The following is a 19,407-nucleotide window of genomic DNA, read 5'->3' on the forward strand; positions in this document are numbered from 1 at the left end:
ACAATCCATCAAAGATTTATCATCGTGACACACAACGTCAAAAGAGGAAATCCATAACCCACCATTACACAAGTTTTTTGTAGTTCACATTTTTTGTAGATCGCATCTTTTCACAACAGGGGTTGACTTCACAGGCAATTTAGATTTTGAGTAAAAGCAACAATATTTTCAAGGTCTTAGCACAGTGTCTGCTGCTGCAATTCATTTAAAAATGACTGACTGCAGAGGTAATTGAATGTTTCAATACATAGAAACACTTGTAACACATACAAAATATGTTATTTGCAAACCAATTAAAGTATTTGGAGAAGCATAACCAGCAGTAGTATATCATTCAAACTAACTGAGAATCTTGCACTAGAAGGTTTCATTGAATTCTTCATCTTTGATGTGGTAGTAAATCTGTTATCTTGCTTTCTTTAACAATATTAAGAGCATCTTATCTGACAAATGTATACAAAAGCCTGTTCAAACAGGATCAGTTCAACATATGTTGTGATGTCTAAGTGAAGCAGAATAAATCTGGTTGAAAGGTAAACATTTTCAGAGTCCTACATGACATAAAACGGTATTTAAATGACTGTAATCGAATGTGCATTCAGCCCTGTTTCACATTGAATATAGTCATTTGAATGGGCGGTCTCAGTGCCAGGGTGACGATGTTTGGAAGTAAACAGGTGTCTAAATTCAGGATAATCTTTTGTACCATCAGATTAGAGGGGATAGACGCCGGCTGCATTCACAGACAGTGGGGAACCCCAGCTGCCACCCATAAAGTACAGCACCTGAGAGTTCAGCAGCTCACCCTGTGGCTGCTGCTTCCTGCAGTGACACCTATGGGTACAATAACCTTTCATGTGTCAGATTCCTGTTTGACAGAATGAGGGTAACCTGCCAGGAAGAGCTCCATAGGTGGCATGTCACCTTCAGAGGAAGAAAGTCACAAAAACCTCCCATACTGGAAATGCTGGTTCTGCATCACTTCAAGCCACTGATAGGTTGTGAGGGTATTTCTGGCAGAACTGACAGCGCTATCATATCAGCCTACACCAACAACCAGCATTTTATCCATCCTGCTCTTGAAGCCTGCAGAGAGCCTGTGATATCAGGCTTTCGGAGAATCTCTGCCTCCTGTGGGCAGTTTTTACATCTCAGGGCTGCAGAAAGCCTGATAGCTTGTCTGAGAGTTCAGCCCTGATGGGGGAGTGGAGACGCAACCTAAAGCCAGATCTGGACTCAGTTAGGGAGGATAGAAGTGGATCAGTGTGCCCTAAGGCAGGACACCCCCTATTGCAACATGAACAACACAGATGCTCTGTAGATTCGCTTTCTTTTGTTGCATCTCCTTATCAAGAGAGAAATGAGAGGCTGGTATGATATGCAGAGATTTTTTTATCTGATATCGCGCCACCCACCTGGACAATTTCTCAGTTTTAAAAAGCTTTGTTGAAAGCAAAAACTAACATGACAATACCTTAACTTCATTCTGTCAACACTACTAACAAAGCTGAAGATGGAGCGTGGGATCAACCTCCTTTCAAGATGCAACCGAGTATACCGTCTTCATATTGAGATACATTTGCTCTGACATACCACAGCTTCAAAACAAAAGCTTAAAGACACCTCAAACATGAACTAATTTCAGTAACTTTATCGAGAGATGTCGCCATTTATTGCCAACAGGAGGATTTTAAAAACAGTAGATGTACAAATGTCTCCATATTCCTGCAAGCAATTAGTTTAAACCTTCAACTAGAGAGTCTCTTTCACGCTCGCTGATAGGAGTGGATGGGAGTGAGTAACCACTTTCAACTGTGGTGTAATTTGGTTCTGGAGAACACCTGTGCTTCACCTGCAGGGAATTGGTCAATTAAAGCATTTGAAGTAAAGAAAAAGTAATATTTTTAGGGGGTTGATACAGTAAATTGCTCTTTAATCTTCAGGGAATGCTGCTATTTCAGATATATGAGGCCCAATATCCAACATTTCCCTAATATGCACCAAGACATTTTGAATATGAAGGGAGGGAGGCTGTGGCGCAGTGGGCTAGTGCGTTGGTGTTCTGATCAGGGGAGCACAGGTTCAAACACCACTGCAGTCAGCATGTCGTTGTGTCCCTGGGCAAGACACTTCGCCCCAAATTGCTCCTGTGGGGATTGTCCACAGTATTGAGTATGTAAGTCGCTTTGGATAAAAGCGTCTAACAAGTGACATGTAATATAATGAAAACACAGTAAATGTGACACTTCAACTCAAAACTGGGTAAGACATGTGAGATAGAAATAGTAGTTTAACTATTCTATTTGAGTCAATATAAACCATTATTATTTCCTTCTATCGCTACAAAGGAACAATCTGTCTCCTCCAAGCATTTTCAAATGTAGTTAGTTATTCACTTTGCTGCACAACAGCTTTAATCATGAGACGTATTTTTAGAATCATCTGTTAAGAGCAGAAAATGACATTTATTTCTATTTTTTAAGCACTCTTGTGAAAATAATTTCTCAACAATTAATTCACATGCAAGCTTAAGGCAAATCCATTGATTAAACGGCTATAATTACAGTCTTATGTAACACCCACACAGGAAGTACGACCTCCCGAGGGATAGAATCGCCTGCAGAGTTACAGTAAAAGGGATTTCACTGTTTTTGTAGCTTGTTTCTTTCTGTTATAAATTAGTCAATCAATTGTGCGCTTTTATAAATAAAATGTGTGTGTGTGTGAATATATCTGAGCAGCTGATTAGAGACAGTGCTTGTTTTTTAACACATGAATATTCTTTTTGTATTGCTCTTGCTCTTATTGTTATTATGTTATTATGTTGCATTGTTGGAGAAGCCTGTGACATAAGATTTTCAACTACATAATTACTCTGTAGCTATGTCAGATTGACAATAAAGAACCTTGAACCTTGAACCTTGAATGTTGACCATTTAACGTCAATTGGCTAAACTTTCTATTAAATACTTTTACTGTAAGAAACATATAGAAGTTCCCAAACTGAAAACAGAATATGCACTGTAAATTATACTTATTTAATAATGAAATACATGTTAATATTTAAAATTAGGTCACATCACTATAACAGTATTGTCAGTTATATCTTTTCTACAGTGCAATACACACTCCCCACCACTAGATGTCCCCATCAGCCTGCTCTACACACACAAAGCAATCTAGGGCAGGTACTCGGAAAATGGCCTTGCAAATTGATGCTTTATATAACAATCAATGCATTAAGCACCTTAGAGGATGGGCTGCAAATTCAATTTTATTGGACACAATGGCTGATATTTCATTTGGAGGCAGTAATGAAGGAGCTGCCATAGGCCAACGACTTAGTTTGCTGATGACTCAACAGGATACAGCCATACTTAAAATGTTTGAGACTCTAAGGGGCGCCAGATGTCTGAAGCAGTGTCCCAAACTGCCTGGGCATCCAACATCTTGGCTGAAGTACTGTAAGTACAAGGAGGAAATAGTATATTTTGGGGAAAGGCAACAACAGGATGATGTTGATAGTTTTTGTCAATACCTGAACTGTAGAAAAATAACAGTTTCCATTTTGATTTTGGCTCCCCATCTGCAGCTGTGGGATTTCTCTGTTAGACATATTGACTATAGTGTTACATCTCTCCTGCTCTGATGAGAGATGAAACAACAGAACCAGTACTCAATCTGTCACTCACTGGTCATGTTCAGACATTACAAGGGAGGGACTAGGCTGGCATTACTTTTTCTTGGGGATATTTGTGTAATTCTGGAAAATGTGAGTCAGAGAGGAGGAGGCAATGGCAGAAAGTCTGATACAAAGATAGATAGATAGAAATATGGATAGATGGATGTGGATAGATGGATAGTACATGCTTGTGGGAGTGGGAATGCAATATAATATTTGACGACACACCTTTTTTAACAACACATTTTTGTTTCTATCCTTTTCTTTGTTCTTGCATTTTATTTTTTACCTTTTTTCATGTTTACATATTGAACGTAGGGCACTCAAACCCTGACACAATTAGTAAAAAAAATGATTTTACAGGGAAAACAAATGAGATAGATAGCCTGACTCAGATTGAAAACTATTTTGAGATACAGCAAAGTGAAGTAGAGCCAGACCGAGAGGAGTGTAAACTCTAATGGAGACCAGCTGTATCCTGCAGACTGGGCCAACTGGGATCAATGGAGATCCTGCACAGAGCCTGATCCCAACCATGTTACTCATCGTGTCTGATCATCTGCTGCAGAGGTCACTACACACGCACACTTCCTGCTTTAAATCAATCTGAGCGCCGCTGCTGGGATAGCTCTGGCTCTGTGTGTGGAGACATCCACATATCATTATGTTACCCTCCGCAGCCGCAGAGAGGAGGCTCAGGGATTGGATGCCGCCCTCACCCTGCCAGAAAGCCGTGGTCTCTGCGACCATCTTGGTTTTCCAAAAATACGGGTTGCCAGGGCGACGTGGAGCCGCAGGCAGAGCAGGGAGGGCTGAATGGCACAGTGGGTTTCCACTTCTGTGAGCTGATTACTGCTGGATTTTTCCATCTGCCTGCCTGCTCTTACAGTAGAATAATTGATCCTTCAAAACCTTTCTTTCATGGCTGAGCTGAATCAGTTAGAAAGCGTCTACCAAACAAACTCTGTAAAAAAAACGACTGTACATTCAAATCTGTAAAAAGACTTTGAACAAACACCTTTTTTCACCAACTAAACGTTATTATTGTGATGATGATAGTTTCCAGTGATAAGTTAAAGAGTTATCAGAGTTATCAAATCCATTAATCCCAGCATAATTTAAAATAGTTATTCTGTATTATTACTCCTCAATTAGTCTGATGGGACAGTTAAAAGCTGAGTTTAAATGAACAGATGTGTTTTCATTACTAGTTAATGAGGGACTAAAATCCATTACTTGTAATCGTTTAATATAGCCCAACTGTAATACATGATACAAATTAAACAAAATGTTTAAAAGGCAACAATCCCAACGTTTCTCTCTCACCCCCTTCCCTGAAACGCCTCAATTTAACTCCTTTGTTTACTTCCTTAACATAATAGGAGCTTTCACACTGCAGTACTTTTCCCACAAAGGTTCATCAGAACTTAGTTCATGAGAACTGTTTAGTTCTCATGAACTAAGTACAGATCGCGTTCACACCGGAATAAGTCCCTGAGGGAGGATTAGGCAAATGAAGCCGCTGACGTCAATTCTTCTTCTTCTGCTTTGGGTTTACTGGCAGGCCGCAAACAACTTCACGGCGTATACTGCCATAGATATATATAAACACTAGATGACTCACCATCTAGTGTTTATATATATCTATGTATACTGCCACCCGAAGTCCCCGGCCGGAAGTCCCCGGAGTTGAAGCCTTCCGAGTAAATCGCCAGAACGCCGACACCTCCTCATCTCCACCGCTCCCATGTTTTATTTTGTGTTGCCATAAGTTAGTCTCTCTGCGTTTGTGCGCTGGGCTAATGCTAATCGTAATAATGCTAATGCGAGGATAATAAAATGGCGGCTTCACAAAACTTTTTGGGAGTTTTACGGGGCGTGGTTTGCATTCTGCCCAGCCAATCAGAAATAGGAACCTTTTTCTCCCACAAAAGTCCCTGCTCTCTAGCAGGGACGGAAAAGGGGGTAAAAAAGGTTCTCATGAACTCATTTTAGTTCCGGATTTTTTTTATGTGAACGGAACATTTCGGAACTATATCGGAACTAAAGTGGGAAAAGTACTGCGGTGTAATGACAAGCACTATGTTAAACCCGCGCTTCTATTGGCTAGTGCTCCAACACATTGAACGTGTTAGGCTAAGGGGCGGGACAACTTTAAGTGGTTGACCAATCACAACAGAGCCGGGGGGCTAACCAATCAGAGCAGACTGAGGCACAGAATACAAATATGAACCTGAAAATGTGCGTAATATGTCCTATCTAACTAAATTCAATGATATACTGAAATATGTTTCCAAATGAGACATTATATAATGTCCTTTGCTTAAAGTTATGTATTAAATCTGGAATTGTGCATAAAACAAAGTATATTTGAGATAAAGGTACATAATGTGAGTATACCTTTGTTCTATCAGTTACATCTGATATATCAGCAGATGTGAAAAAGCATTCAAAGGATTACAGATACTTCATACAGTTCCTGTAATACTGCTTGACATTGCACTAAGTGCATTCAGAAGTAAATCACTGCCCTCTTATACTTGAGGCTTACATGATTCATTTGCAACATTTTAAAGCAGTCGAGCTGAGAATATGCTAATTCTCTTCTACTTTACGGCTCCTTATAAAAACAAACATTATATACTGTGGAGGCCACTGCTGAACTGATGCAGCATGTGTCATTGTTAGGGAGGTCAATATGTTTCTGCTTCCAAGTAAAAACTCTCTGCATTTATTATACTTTTTTACTAAATAAAAATAAATAAATAAAACTTGATTTGATACTTGAGGCATGAAGTAAATCTATTCTCACTTCATTCAGGATTCACACTGCAGTTCAAGATATACAGTATAGATGTGAAAAAAGTTCATCCAGGGTTCAGATTTAATTAATTATTAAAACATACGATTTTCGATCAACTTGAACCTATACCGGAAACTATTCCATACAACACAAGGCCTTTTAAGTCTTTGTGATTATCGTGACTTCTAAATTGGCAGTTATACTTATTTTTTGTCTGAAAATCTAACTTAATTAAAATAAAGCATCAAGTCAGTTACATGATCATTTACATGCACACATATTTATATAACACAATACAGGAACAGGAAAACCCAAAAAGCACAAATAGGCCTCTTTAAATCTCTGCTAGAAGTCACCCTAAAGCCAATTGTATAGCCATTTATATGCCTTTCTTTCATATCTTTAGTGACTTGGGCATCAGACCAATCATGCAAAGTCTTGATCATGTGGGAATGCCTACAGTTATCACATGTTCTTCGTTCTTATTTCCAGCTTATTGCAGGAACGAAAGCAAATATATACACAAAGGTAACATGAAATGAAATGAACACTGGAACTCTGTAAGGAAGAAAACTTATTTTCTCCAAAGTTTCGTCTTCTTAGTATAAAATACTCCCTTGTTTTGAAAGGTCGCAATAAAAAGTGTGTTCTTTCCTTCCTCATACAAAGTGACGCTTGTGGTCAGCTTGAATTCTCATCACAAGAAAAGTGCTACAGGAAAATAAAAGACTCCAACAACTTTTACTTTTTATAGCTAGAATTTTTTTCCAACAGCAACAACATTTACAATTGTTGGAGGAAAGCTCAAAGTAGCAGCAAAAAGAGCAAAACATTACCTCCAGTCCCGTGTTACGTGTCAGTTTTGGCGGCTCATCGTTGACTGCTATGACAGTCACTGAGATGGTGACAGGGAGGCTCCGGCGGTCGATCTCATAAGCCGAGGCAGAGAGTGTAAAACTGTCCTCTGTGCTCTCAGTGCTGTCATGCATGTAGTAGATGTGTCCGAGTTTTATCTGGAGAAGACAAAAAGGATCCAACTGTCACTCAATTTTGAATCAGAACTTAATTGTAGGAAAGGCATAACATAGACAGCAGGCGTGAGCCTAAAAGGTGGAATACAATTTTAACAGTGTGACAATATCCAAAGAACAGTAAGAAACACCGAACCATCCTATCCTGGTAAACCAGTACAAACTGAAAAGAAAGTCAAAAGCAACTCACATTTGCTTTTTTTCTCTGTCAAATTCTTAATTTGATTGAAATGTTTCGATGCACAATCCTCTCAGATATTTCTCCTTGTTCTGATACTTGGAATTTCAAATTTCACTCATGATAGTCAGTTTTATAATCATTTCGGAGACTTCTCTGCCTGTGAAAACATAATGAATAATCTCTCTTCTGTGGCTCTGGGGGATCTAATTATCTCAGCTTTGGCTTGGAGACAAATTTATAATAGAAAGCCAGTGTTACAAAGGGGAGTTTGAAACTTGAGGGATTTCTCTAGACCGAGAGTATCTGACAAAAAGATCCTGTTGATTGCAATATGGGGAAGAAAGGATCTAGGATCTAAGGGGTTTAGACCTATTGGGATTAAAAGTCAGAACATCTCTTCCTCTGCTGCTTCAACTTTTTACCATTGTTTTATGAATCTGTCTTTTGTGAGCCCACCAACTTTATGGAAGCAGTTCATCTCAAGAGTATGCCTTTATATCACTTTCTATCCTATGTCATCTTCATATGCAGGACTTTTTTATATTGTACTTATAAGCAGTGGCGTAGCCAGGAATTATTGTGTGGGTGGGCCTGGAGAAATGTAGGTGGGCCAGGGGGAGACTTATTAAGCGTGGGGTCTGAGCTGAAACTTAAATGAATGCACTAATTAAGCATAAGCATAAGCCTAGCAGTGAAAACTAAAACATAGGCACGGCGGCCTCAGAATGTGTGTAAAACTGACATCCACATGACTGGCTCTGCGGCCACAGGTTGTTTATCCTCGACAGTCGCACAGTGGGCACACACTGAGAGTCTTTTCATATTCAGCAAATGTGTACACGCTTCACTCCAGACCTCAAGAAGAAATAAGACTTTCATTCACTCACGGCAAAACTTACTTTACTTACTAATTTACTCACGGTAAAAAGAATGCACTCCCTATTCCATTGTCATGAAGGTGGAATCTAACTATATCCAGAATAAGTTTTATTGGATCCAGGCTAGAAACCTGTTTATTTCTGCTGTAAAGTTGGGCATTTTAACATGGGGGTCTATGGGAATTGCTCCTTTCTGCATCCATCCCCTGTCGGCCACTAGAGGAACTGCAGTTTGTGGCACTTCCTTCTGGGCTTGTCAGGAACGTCAAAATCGCTATGACGCGCTGATTGGCTGATTAGGCAAATGAAGCCGCTGACGTCACTTCTTCTTCTTCTGCTTTGGGTTTACTGGCAGGCCGCAAACAACTTCACGGCGTATAATGCCACCCGAAGTCCCTGGCCGGAAGTCCCCGGAGTTGAGGACTGGCTTCAGTAGAAGCTGCTGGGACTCCCAGCTGCTTCTGAAGCCTTCCGAGTAAATCGCCAGAACGCTGACACCTCCTCATCTCCACCGCTCCCATGTTTTCTTTTGTGTTGCCATAAGTTAGTCTCTCTGCGTTTGTGCGCTGGGCTAATGCTAATGCTAATAATGCTAATGCGAGGAAAATAAAATGGCGGCTTCACAAAACCTTTTGGGAGTTTTACGGGCCATGGTTTGCAATCCGCCCAGCCAATCAGAAATGGGAACCTTTTTTCTCTGAAAGTACCTGCTCTCTAGCAGGGACGGAAAAGTGTGTGGAAAGGTTCTCATGAACTAAATTCTAGTTCCGGATTTTTTTGGTGTGAACGCACATTTTCGGAACTATATCGGAACTATACTGGGAAAAGTACTCCGGTGTGAAAGCGCCTAATTGATCTAGAATAACGGCATAGTATTACCCAATTTAATCATGAGTAATTTAATCCTGTAGGTAAACATGAGTTTTTACCTCATAGCATAAAAAGGAAACTTGTTGCTTAGCTTTTGTTTGATTAAAGAAACCGTTTATAACGTGTTATTGAACTTTTAATGTGCTGGATTTATTTTTGAATGGAGTGAGGCTACCTTTTTCATCCTGCTCCAAGCCTTTTTTCAAAGCTAAGCTAACTGTCTTTAGTCTGGTATTTGAACAGACTGATCACACATTGTGAAACAATTCCTTTAAGGGTCTATGCTTCTAGTAAACAAGAAAACCTAATTACCCTTTTTCTAAAAGACCTATATTTCTTTACGGTATCCAATATATCTTTTGTTGACCTAAACAGATAATAGATGTTTTCAAAGCTTTTGAGATAGAGGCTATACTCAGGCCTTAAAGTCTGGCAGCAGCACAAGAACAAGGAGAATCTCTCTTATGGGACGAAACCTTGAGGGAAACCAGATGCACAAAGGAATCAGTCATTCAGTCTGAAGTGGGCTAGATAGAGAACAGCACCTGCGGCCAGGCCAAGCCAACTCTGTTCATTTTCTGCATACTGAACAGGACTTACAGCAGCCAGCATCTTATATTCTTGTTTCTCAGTCCTAAGATATCTGGATCACATAATCACACCTGATACTACCTCAAGACTCAGGATCCTTGTGTGCAAAGAGGAAAGTTGGAACTTTGTCTTGACAAAAGCCAGTAAGCTGCTGTGATGGGAGGACCTGCTTCAGAGAGCAGGAAGTGCCAAATGGATCCCATATGACGGGCAACCTTCTGGAATAACAACCCCCATCAGCAGTACTGATCGGGGAAAGCCAGCGAGACAATCAGTCTGCTCGCTGGGACAATAAACAGTAGGTGGTTGTTGGACACGTGGCATTAAGATTTACTCAGAGAAAGATTCATGCCTGTGCCAATGTTTATTTTATTTTGAGTTTTGATTGATGTATACCGTCAAGTTCTGTGTGCCTACTGTATTTTGGAAAATTAGTTATGTAAACTCAAGAAGACTTTGTTCCGAAAACATTTTGTCCTCTGTGAAAAAAAAAGATGCCTGTGTGGACTTTAATAGGTTTCCACAGATGGAGGACGTAATTGAGACCCGATGGAGAGCTGAACCTGATTAGAGTAAAGGTGTATTGGAGGAAAGTGTTTCAGATGTCCTATTTTCCCTCAGGTTGGATCCCACTCAACAATGCCTATGTAACAGAATGTGCTTGGAACTTTCTTGTTCAAAGATGGAATATATCGTAGTTGGCTCTGTGGTTAGGAAAATGCCTAACATTGTCTGACACAGAATCTCTGCTTACAGTACAGTACAGTATGTGACACATCCTGGCCACATGGCACATAGCTTACTGTAGAGTAACTTTACATTCTTGTGGTTAGTGTTCATGTCGATTTTCTGATGTAGACACTCACGAAAACTCTCAGTTTTTCTCACTGCACACCCACAATGTTAATGTACGCTTACATAACCTCAGTGAACTACCCCAATTGGTGAGTTTATCGCACAATTACTACACACACCAGTTAATCCAGTGTCCTGTCCCAAGGTCACGAGAGACTTGAACAAAGCTTGAAACAACATAGAACATAGGGGGGGGGAAAAACCCTATACTACAGAAAAGTGAAGACACATCCAACTTTGATTTTGAAGCAATTACGGTCTGGTTTAAACCTAGTGCCGGCTGTGGCTAGAACATTTATTCTCCAATGTGGTACTCATTTGGGAGGAATGAATTTTTCCTTTGTATGTTTATAAGGAAAACAGTAAAAGAGTACCCACATAAAAAAGCAACAAAAATTAAAAAATGTATTGTCTTTGGGACATGTCTATAGTGGCAGTTAAGGATATGTTAAATTATATGCTTCCTTGCCACCTACGTTATCGTTACGCTTAAGACCCATTTGAGATTTACATTGGGATCTTTGAAATTAAGTATGGGTGAGTCGGACGGTAGGAAAGCGCGGGACTTGTGGCCACTCATACATTATTATAGGGATATACCGGGCCAGTTTATTTTGGCTTCAGGCAGTCCAAAGGCATCGTCAGTTTTTCCACAATCCTGCAGCAAAGTAGAGCAGAGTAGAGGCATACTGGGGCTACATGTAGGAGCAATATGATATGTCTCTAACTAGCTCCAGTAAGCTATGTGGTCCATTCAGAATGCACAAGGATTTTTTCACCAGTAACTATGCATACATATTTCATATTTTCCCATAGCTGGGGACCCTGAATCACACAGAATGAGACCAGGCAACTGTGATGTAGCAGCTCCCGTGTTCTCCCTCTCTCCTCTCTGTCTGGTAAAAAAACAACACATCCAACAAAGCACTGAGAAGTAAGTTTCATGGGGAAGTCGTACTGTGTAATCCGCCTAAACAGCCAAATGATCCAGTTTTGAGAGATGTTATACTCCCTGGAGTCATTTAGAGAGTATTTAATATGAATTATTGGTTGTTTTTTAGGTGTTCTCTGAAGTCTTTGGCCCAAGACATACTAAAATATAAGGTTCCCTAAAATTCAGGCACAAGAGAAAATGTCCAAGTTTTCGTGGGGTTAGACCATAGACATGTGCTTATATGGTCAAACCAACCATTCTGTAAATAAAAAGCCTCAAGTTTTATGATGCAAGCTTAATAAAAAGGGCAAAAACAAATGTCAGACATTTGAGGGTAAAAAAATCAGGCAAGGGAAACCAAATGGAAAAACACAATGAAAAAATGTAAGATGATCCATCAGCATGTTCTCCTATTTATGTTACAGTAGTTTGTGGTGAGGCTGCTTCGTCAAAAATGCCGGGCTAATATGCAGATAACATGTAATTATAGAGGTTAATACATGTAAGTATACACAGAAAACAAATATCTAAAATATAATGCAAATAGAGAAGAGGAGATAGATCATTGACAAAGGCCACAATGACGCATGCTCATTATCAATTAAAGGGGACCTATCATGCAAAATGCACTTTTGTACGTCTTTTATACATGAATATGTGTACCCGGTGTTCCAGGGAACTCACCAAGTGTCAGAAAACACAACCCTCTCTATTTTACTCCATACCCAAATCTCTAAAAAAGGGGCTGCAACGGATCTGATAAAAACTGATCCAGATTTGAACACTGTCCTGACGTCAGGACGGTGGCGCTACGGCTATTGGGCCAACTCCACCAATCAGGAGGAGACAGCCACGGCCATTGCCATTCAAAAGCGCTGGAGACGCTGTAGTACATATGCCAGGCCTGTAGATGGTGCTGTTGCTCACAGAATCAGCCCTTGCAAAAACAGAGCTAGAAATTGTCAAATTGAGCAAAATGAGGCATGGCTAAAATGCATGATCTGTTTGGTATTTTGAAAAAAAAAAAGTATAAATATGCCTTATATAGGTATGGTCCTACACTATATTATTCAAATGTAGCATGATAGGTCCACTTTAAGCTAGTATAATGAAATAAGATGGTCATCAATATCAATCAATGATAAAGAAGTGTATACAGTATAACTTGAATGAGGATCAAGATGTTTAGAGATCTTTGGTCAGATTTTGTTGGAATATTTATCTGGATATCATCATATCATAACGTACCTCTTCCCATGTAAAGTAAACAAGTTCGTCTCCATCCAGGTAACGGATGTCCCCGTGCTGTGGTGCCTCTTCAACAACAAAGTCGATGTTTGCTGAGCTGTAGAAGGGATGTGAGATGTTAACAATCTCTGCATTGATCGCCCTGCTGAGGCCTTCCTTCACTGTGAAGTTGAAGGTCTGGATGGGGATGATCCGCGGCACGATGTTTACAGAGACGTGCAGGTCCTCCACTGTAGTGAAACCATTACTGACATCAACTGTGAAGGCGTCACTGCCCTGAAAGAGATGGATGTTCAAGTAAGTTATTGATCTACTAAAAATAAACCTTGTACCTTTGACTCATCAGAGGCTGAGGTTGTCTTTTGTCCAATTGTACTCTCAGTGTGAATATTAAAGGGAACAAGCTGCCACAGCTGATTTACTACCACAGAATAAATTAAAGGACATCAAACCTGGATGGATGCAGACACATAAAGAATGTGTCCCTGATTAATGTCCTCTTGAGTGAAGGAGTAAATGTAGTCGAGGACAGGCGAGTCTGGGCTGTCCGAGTTGTTGGTCAGCTTCACCACATGTCCGAAACGAGGAGACTCTTTGATGGTGAACAGCATTTCTGTAGGAAGTATATCAGCTTGATCCACCTAGAAAGCAAAGACACAAACAGTAAATTTATTTTTAACTTCTTTATATGTCAATGTGATCATCTAAGTGTGTGTTGTAGTGGATCTATTCAGCTTTCTGACAAATTGAATATACCCAAATAGGCTAATACACAATAAAATAGTTTGCCTTTTTACCCTTGGTAATGATAGACACTTTTGTCTCAATGCATGAAAATACTCAGAGACGGCAAAAATAAGTGAATGTTGTGCAACTATTCCAGTGACAGTTGGTAAAAATAAACTCATAAAACTTTAAATTCTGTTTTCCTTAGAAATTGGCAGCAGTGTTTCAATGTTGCAAGACATTTGGCTTTGAGGACAGGAGCAGTATTGTAAGTAAATGTCAGCACACTTCACTTATTCGTTTTATTTTCACTACAGAAATAGGGCACTGTCAACTTTGTTGCACATCATACCTAATGTTACAAGTAGCACATGGTATCGGATTGGAACACTGTGATAGCATGGTGAACAAAAAGACATTTGGTAACATTTAAAGTCATGCTGCAGATTTATAGTCATCCCACTGAGAGGATTTAATAAACTCTCTGGAGCTTGAAGGAGTGTTGAGCAATTGTGCAGTACTTGCATTTGAGCATAATTCAAAAGATCATACTACTTTTTAATTTCATAGAAAGCAAACACATTGGAAAAGCTCCCCGAAGCCAAGTCAATAAATTGTTGAAAAGCCCAGTGTTTTAAAGCTTTGTTCAAAACAACATGTGTATTATGTGTTTGGGTTTGACTCCAGACAATACTGCAGATCTCAAATGTTTACGATAAAAAAACTTAAAAGAATATTTTACTTTCAGAAATGTCCCTCCCTATTTTAAGTCAAAATACATGAGAATGTGTCATGAATTGACTAAACATTTTAACCTCATTAATACATTCAAGATGAAGTGCAGGCAGGCTCATCCTATAAATTAAAGTGGGCTTCAGGAAGCTCCTCAGGGGATACTTAGGGCTCTATTTTCCACACTTAATAGACCGCAATTTAGTGTATAAACTAGATTAAAAGCAGCAACTGCACAGTCATATTTAGCCCTGCTTTCATGTGGTGGTAATGTAGATTAAAGACAGGGCTACAAAACAGGGCAGTATGCTTGAAATTAGTCATGTGAAAGTTCTGTCTCACAAAGAGAAAAATATACTTGAATAAGACAAGATGTGTCAGATAATTCCTGCCAAGTTGTGTGAAATGCTGTCTAGATTAATAAAAACAAATGTGTGTTGTAGAATAAATGTCTAAATATGTGAACTGTAGCTCTCAATCACATATGAAAATCTTCTAGTTAGCAAAAAATGAGTTTTGCTCAACTTAGGTCATGTAAGGGGTCAGTAAACATTACCTTGAGATTGTCCTGGTTGATTACGGTGTGCTCTCCCTCATAGGAAATGATGACCTCATTGTTCACCACCTCAGGCTCAGAGAAGTAACCTTGCTTGAATATTCTTATCCTAAATGTGCTGTCCTCAGAATGTCCTCTTGCTTGGACGGTGAAGCCGAAGGAGTCCTTGGACCTCAGACTCTCGTAATTATGCTCATATGAAATGACTCCCTTTTTCAGGTCCTCCTGGGTGAACTCTGAAGACTCAATCCCACTCACAATAATCTTGCCGTTGCTGGGTGGCGTTGTGATCTGGAACTTGATCTCACTGTCATCTCTGACGTCCATGTTGGAGTCAGCGCTCAACAGTGTGGTGTTAAGGGTCTTGGTGCTTCCATGGTCGATGACAATGATTGTGTTGTTTACAACTCGCAGGTAGGGCTCACCTGCCTGGATTTCAAGCAGCGCAGTGGTCTTGTGAAAGCCATCTGACACCTGCAGCGGGAAGCGTTCCCGGTCTGCTCCGTGGTGAATGAAGAGGATCTTCTTATCTCTCAGGTCGGCTTGTGTGAAACGGAAAAGGGGCTGCGAGGGATTAGATGTTGAGACAATGTTTCCTGAGAGGATTCCCTCACGGGCGTAGACAATTTGGGTGTCATTGAAACCTGAGTCGTCGTCCTTAAACTGGATGACATCTGTTGTTAGCAGGCGCTGACCGTGGCGGACTATATTGAAGAATTTGTCCACAACCCTCACAGGAGCATGCTCGTTCTTGGATTGGATGGTTATCCTGAAAACATCGTTTATTGTTTCTTGATTGTCTTGACTTTCTGCTGAAAAACGGAACTCATCACTGCTTGTCTTGGAGCCATCGTGCTTGTAAATAAGCCTGTTAGATTGGAGGTCCTCATTACTGAATACTCTTATTGCCCCCTCAAATCTAGGCTGCCCGGGAGGGGAGTCCCTTATCAATCTTCCGTACTTTGGACCCTGTGTGACTCGGTACACAATATCTGTAGAACCTGCAGAGTGCATCCAAAGGAATTTGTTGTTCAGAGTATGCTCACCACCCTGCAACACAAACAGCCTTTCATTGGTCAAAACTGGAGCAACTGGAGCATCGGCGTTGGCGAGGATGGTAATTGGGAAGGTGTACAGAGGGGAATACTGATCATTCACTATGACTCTGAACTGGAACTGGTCTATGCTATCCACAGCTCTTTGCACAGGCACCCTGTAGCTAACTGTATTTTCTAAAATGTCCTTCTGTGTGAAGATGTCACCCTCAGCCAACTCTGTGTCTGACAGCTGCAGACTGCCAAGTGTTGGAAGCTTGACAAGGATGTATTTGACAGTTTCTGGATCTACGTTTTCCCCTATCACTTCGGCTTGAAGCTCTGTGGATCCAATTGTTTGCTCTTCACCAGCATCCATTTCTAGCGGGACCATAGTGGAAACTTTTACTTGAGCAGGGATGATATTGACTAAGAAGGTGTTGTTCCAGAGGGAGAACTTCCCCAAGTGGACATCAAACTGAATTTGTTCGCTCAAAGTTTCTTCCTGGTTTCTCGAGTCTGTGCTAATGTATCTCAGCTGATTTTGATCTAGGTCTGACTGATGGAAAGTTGTAACCTGCCTGTATATTCCATCGCTTGTCATTATCTGAAGTTCTCCAAATATCAGAGGCTTAGTGATGTTATACATGACATCTCCATTACGCGGATGAGCTATGACAGCAAGATTTTGAACACCCATGGACGTGTTTGTTCCTTGAACCAAGTGGAGGCCAGTGTTGATGACAATAGTCATATGTGGCTGTGTCACAGAAAACTTAAAAGTAGTTGAATGGCTTTCTGATTGCCCATCAGACACCTCCAGGGTAATTTCACCAGCACTACCCCCTCTGTGAACAAAATAGATATTTCCATCTTTCAATTCTCTGCAGGTGAACTCTGAGATGCTTCTTCCTGGCTGTTGACCGTTTTCTAAGTAACCAACTTCCATTGAAGGCTCTGAGGATACAGTCACTACTAATTGATCACAGCGGCTGTCAGAATCTGTGATTTTAATAAGGCTTGGACTCAAACGAGTTCTTCCGTTTGCTGTAAGGGTGATTTCTCCTCCGCCAAGTTGTGGTATGTCATTAACGGGAAGAACTTCAACTGGAAGGACATACTCCTGAGAAGTTTTCAAACATTCAGGGAGGAAGTCATCACTTTGAACAACAACCTGCAGCTGGATTAGATCTGTATGCCGTTCATTTCCATCATGCATATACTTGATCTTCTTATTGACAATATCGAGAAGAGTGAACTTTTGTGTGCGTCTTGAGTTTGTGTTCATATCAACCAAGCCATACAGGGGATCAGTCTGGAGAGTAAATATGATCTGAGACTCTCTCAGTCCTGCAGCACTGAGGTCAAATGTGGGGAGTAGGTTGTTGATATCAATTAAAGCTTCTCCACCTTCAGGCACGAGAAGTGTAGTGACATCAAGAAGTTTTGATACATTTCTGTATATCTCTGGTGTGTCATCTGTTGGATAGCAATACTGATCAATGATGTCTATATCAGCATATTTCATTTGAACAGGGGAAGAAGTTGTAGTTGTGTCTGTGTCATAGTAACTTGAGTAGTCATAGTCCTCTCCTTCACATTTAACATGAATATCTTTGGTGATCAAAGCATCCTGCAGGCTTCTATCCTTCTGATTAACTTTGATTTCTCCCAAACAACCAATGAAGGATTCGGCTGTCATTTCTTCCTCTACTTGACTTAAGGACCCGCTCTCACGAAACACATCCTTCATTCTCCCCTGGATGCCTCCCAAATACAAGTTTCCAACCAAATCCAATTGTTGTGATGAATCAAGAGGGAGCGAGGAAGACTGGCTATCTACATTGATGACAAATGAATCCGGACTGACTTGAACCTTAACTCTATGCCACTGATCATCATCCAGCTGCACCTGGGTATTCTCCAGGATCTCCAAGCCATTTCCGACGTCCAGCATACCTTTGAGAAAGCCTTTCACAACACCAACAGCTACAAAGTCAGACTCTCTGCCAGGGTGGAAAAGAAGTAGAGCATCCTCGATGGTTGTCTTCATTAGGAATTCGAGGGCCCTCGGGGCACCACTAGCCCCGCTCCAGGTGGGGAAAGACACAAAGGAATCAGGAGTGCTGAAACTAATTGCCTCCCCATCACCAGCCTCAAACTCAGTGCTGCAGGATTCCTTCGTGTGTTGGCAGTCTTTATACACTGCGCTGAGGATATCAAACTGGTGGGACTCAAATTTGACCTCAGTCATGCAGCCACGGAAAGGGGGAATGGCATTGCTGAGGTAGGGAGTATCCAAGTCTCCTGTTCCTCCAAGCCAAATGCCCAGGTCAATATTTAGCTGTTCTTCATCATCCTCCACAGGAACATACGTCGAGAAGAGCTCATCAATGGTCATGGTGAGTTTGCCGTCTTGCAGTGTGAGGGAGACTTTGTGCTCCAGAAGGTTGTTCAGCTGAACTCCTTGGGATGAAGAAAGTGTCACCTCGTCATTCCCCATGTTCATCCGAGCCTAAGGGAAAATAAACATATGTAATTGTTGTATTCATACATTGAAATAACTAAATATTTGCAGCCTTTGTACATGCACATCGTGACACGTGTTATTAATGCTTGTGGTTTTGGTTGGTAAAGTTAATATTCAACCAATGGGCAGCACATCCATGGGATTTATTTCTACAACATCCATTTACTGTGATGTGTGTCCTCACAACAGAGATCTGCATTTGTAATGAATACATTATGAATGCCAAGAAGTAAGACATTTCATATGTAATGTTTTAGTGATTTTATAGCAAATTAATGATTAGGTTGTTATCAAAAGGAATAATAACATTTCTTCCATTTTTATATGCTGAGCATTTTCACTGTTATATTTTATGCTTATCCACTTCTGCTGGGCTTTTGAAATGATTTTTGAAAACTCTATTACCAATTAAGGTGTGATTTTACGGTCAAATACACAGCTAAAGTATTCATTTATCATATTTTTTAGGCATATCATTTGATAATTACGTTTGGTTCGATCATTATTGGTGGTAACAAGAACCTTCTTACCTTGACGTCAACTTCAACAACGTTGAATACAAATGTTTGTATTTTTGTGCCTGACTGCACTTTTTACTGGCTGTAAAAGACTATTTATATAAAATGGTGATGATGTGTTATCTTTTATTCTTGTAACTTATTTACAGTTTTATACACATTTCCGAGATGTTGTGGCAGATCTATAAATATATTTTTATTTTGTTTACTAAAACATTTCAGACTTCTCCACACTTTG

General features: G+C 40.3%; 1 protein-coding gene across 1 annotated transcript in view; it reads right to left on the minus strand.

The window, feature by feature from the left end:
* Positions 1–19,407, minus strand: part of cspg4 (chondroitin sulfate proteoglycan 4) — a 71,975-nt gene that overhangs the window by 12,779 nt on the left and 39,789 nt on the right. The window contains exons 3-6 of the mRNA XM_034149307.1: positions 15,088–18,636; positions 13,526–13,714; positions 13,074–13,349; positions 7,322–7,498 (exon numbers count right to left, since the gene is read on the minus strand). Of these exons, the coding sequence (XP_034005198.1) occupies positions 7,322–7,498; positions 13,074–13,349; positions 13,526–13,714; positions 15,088–18,636 (4,191 nt within the window). The remainder of the gene's footprint in view (positions 1–7,321; positions 7,499–13,073; positions 13,350–13,525; positions 13,715–15,087; positions 18,637–19,407) is intronic.

Source organism: Trematomus bernacchii, unplaced genomic scaffold, assembly GCF_902827165.1.
Source record: "Trematomus bernacchii unplaced genomic scaffold, fTreBer1.1, whole genome shotgun sequence".
In the NCBI taxonomy this organism is placed as follows: Eukaryota; Metazoa; Chordata; class Actinopteri; order Perciformes; family Nototheniidae; genus Trematomus; species Trematomus bernacchii.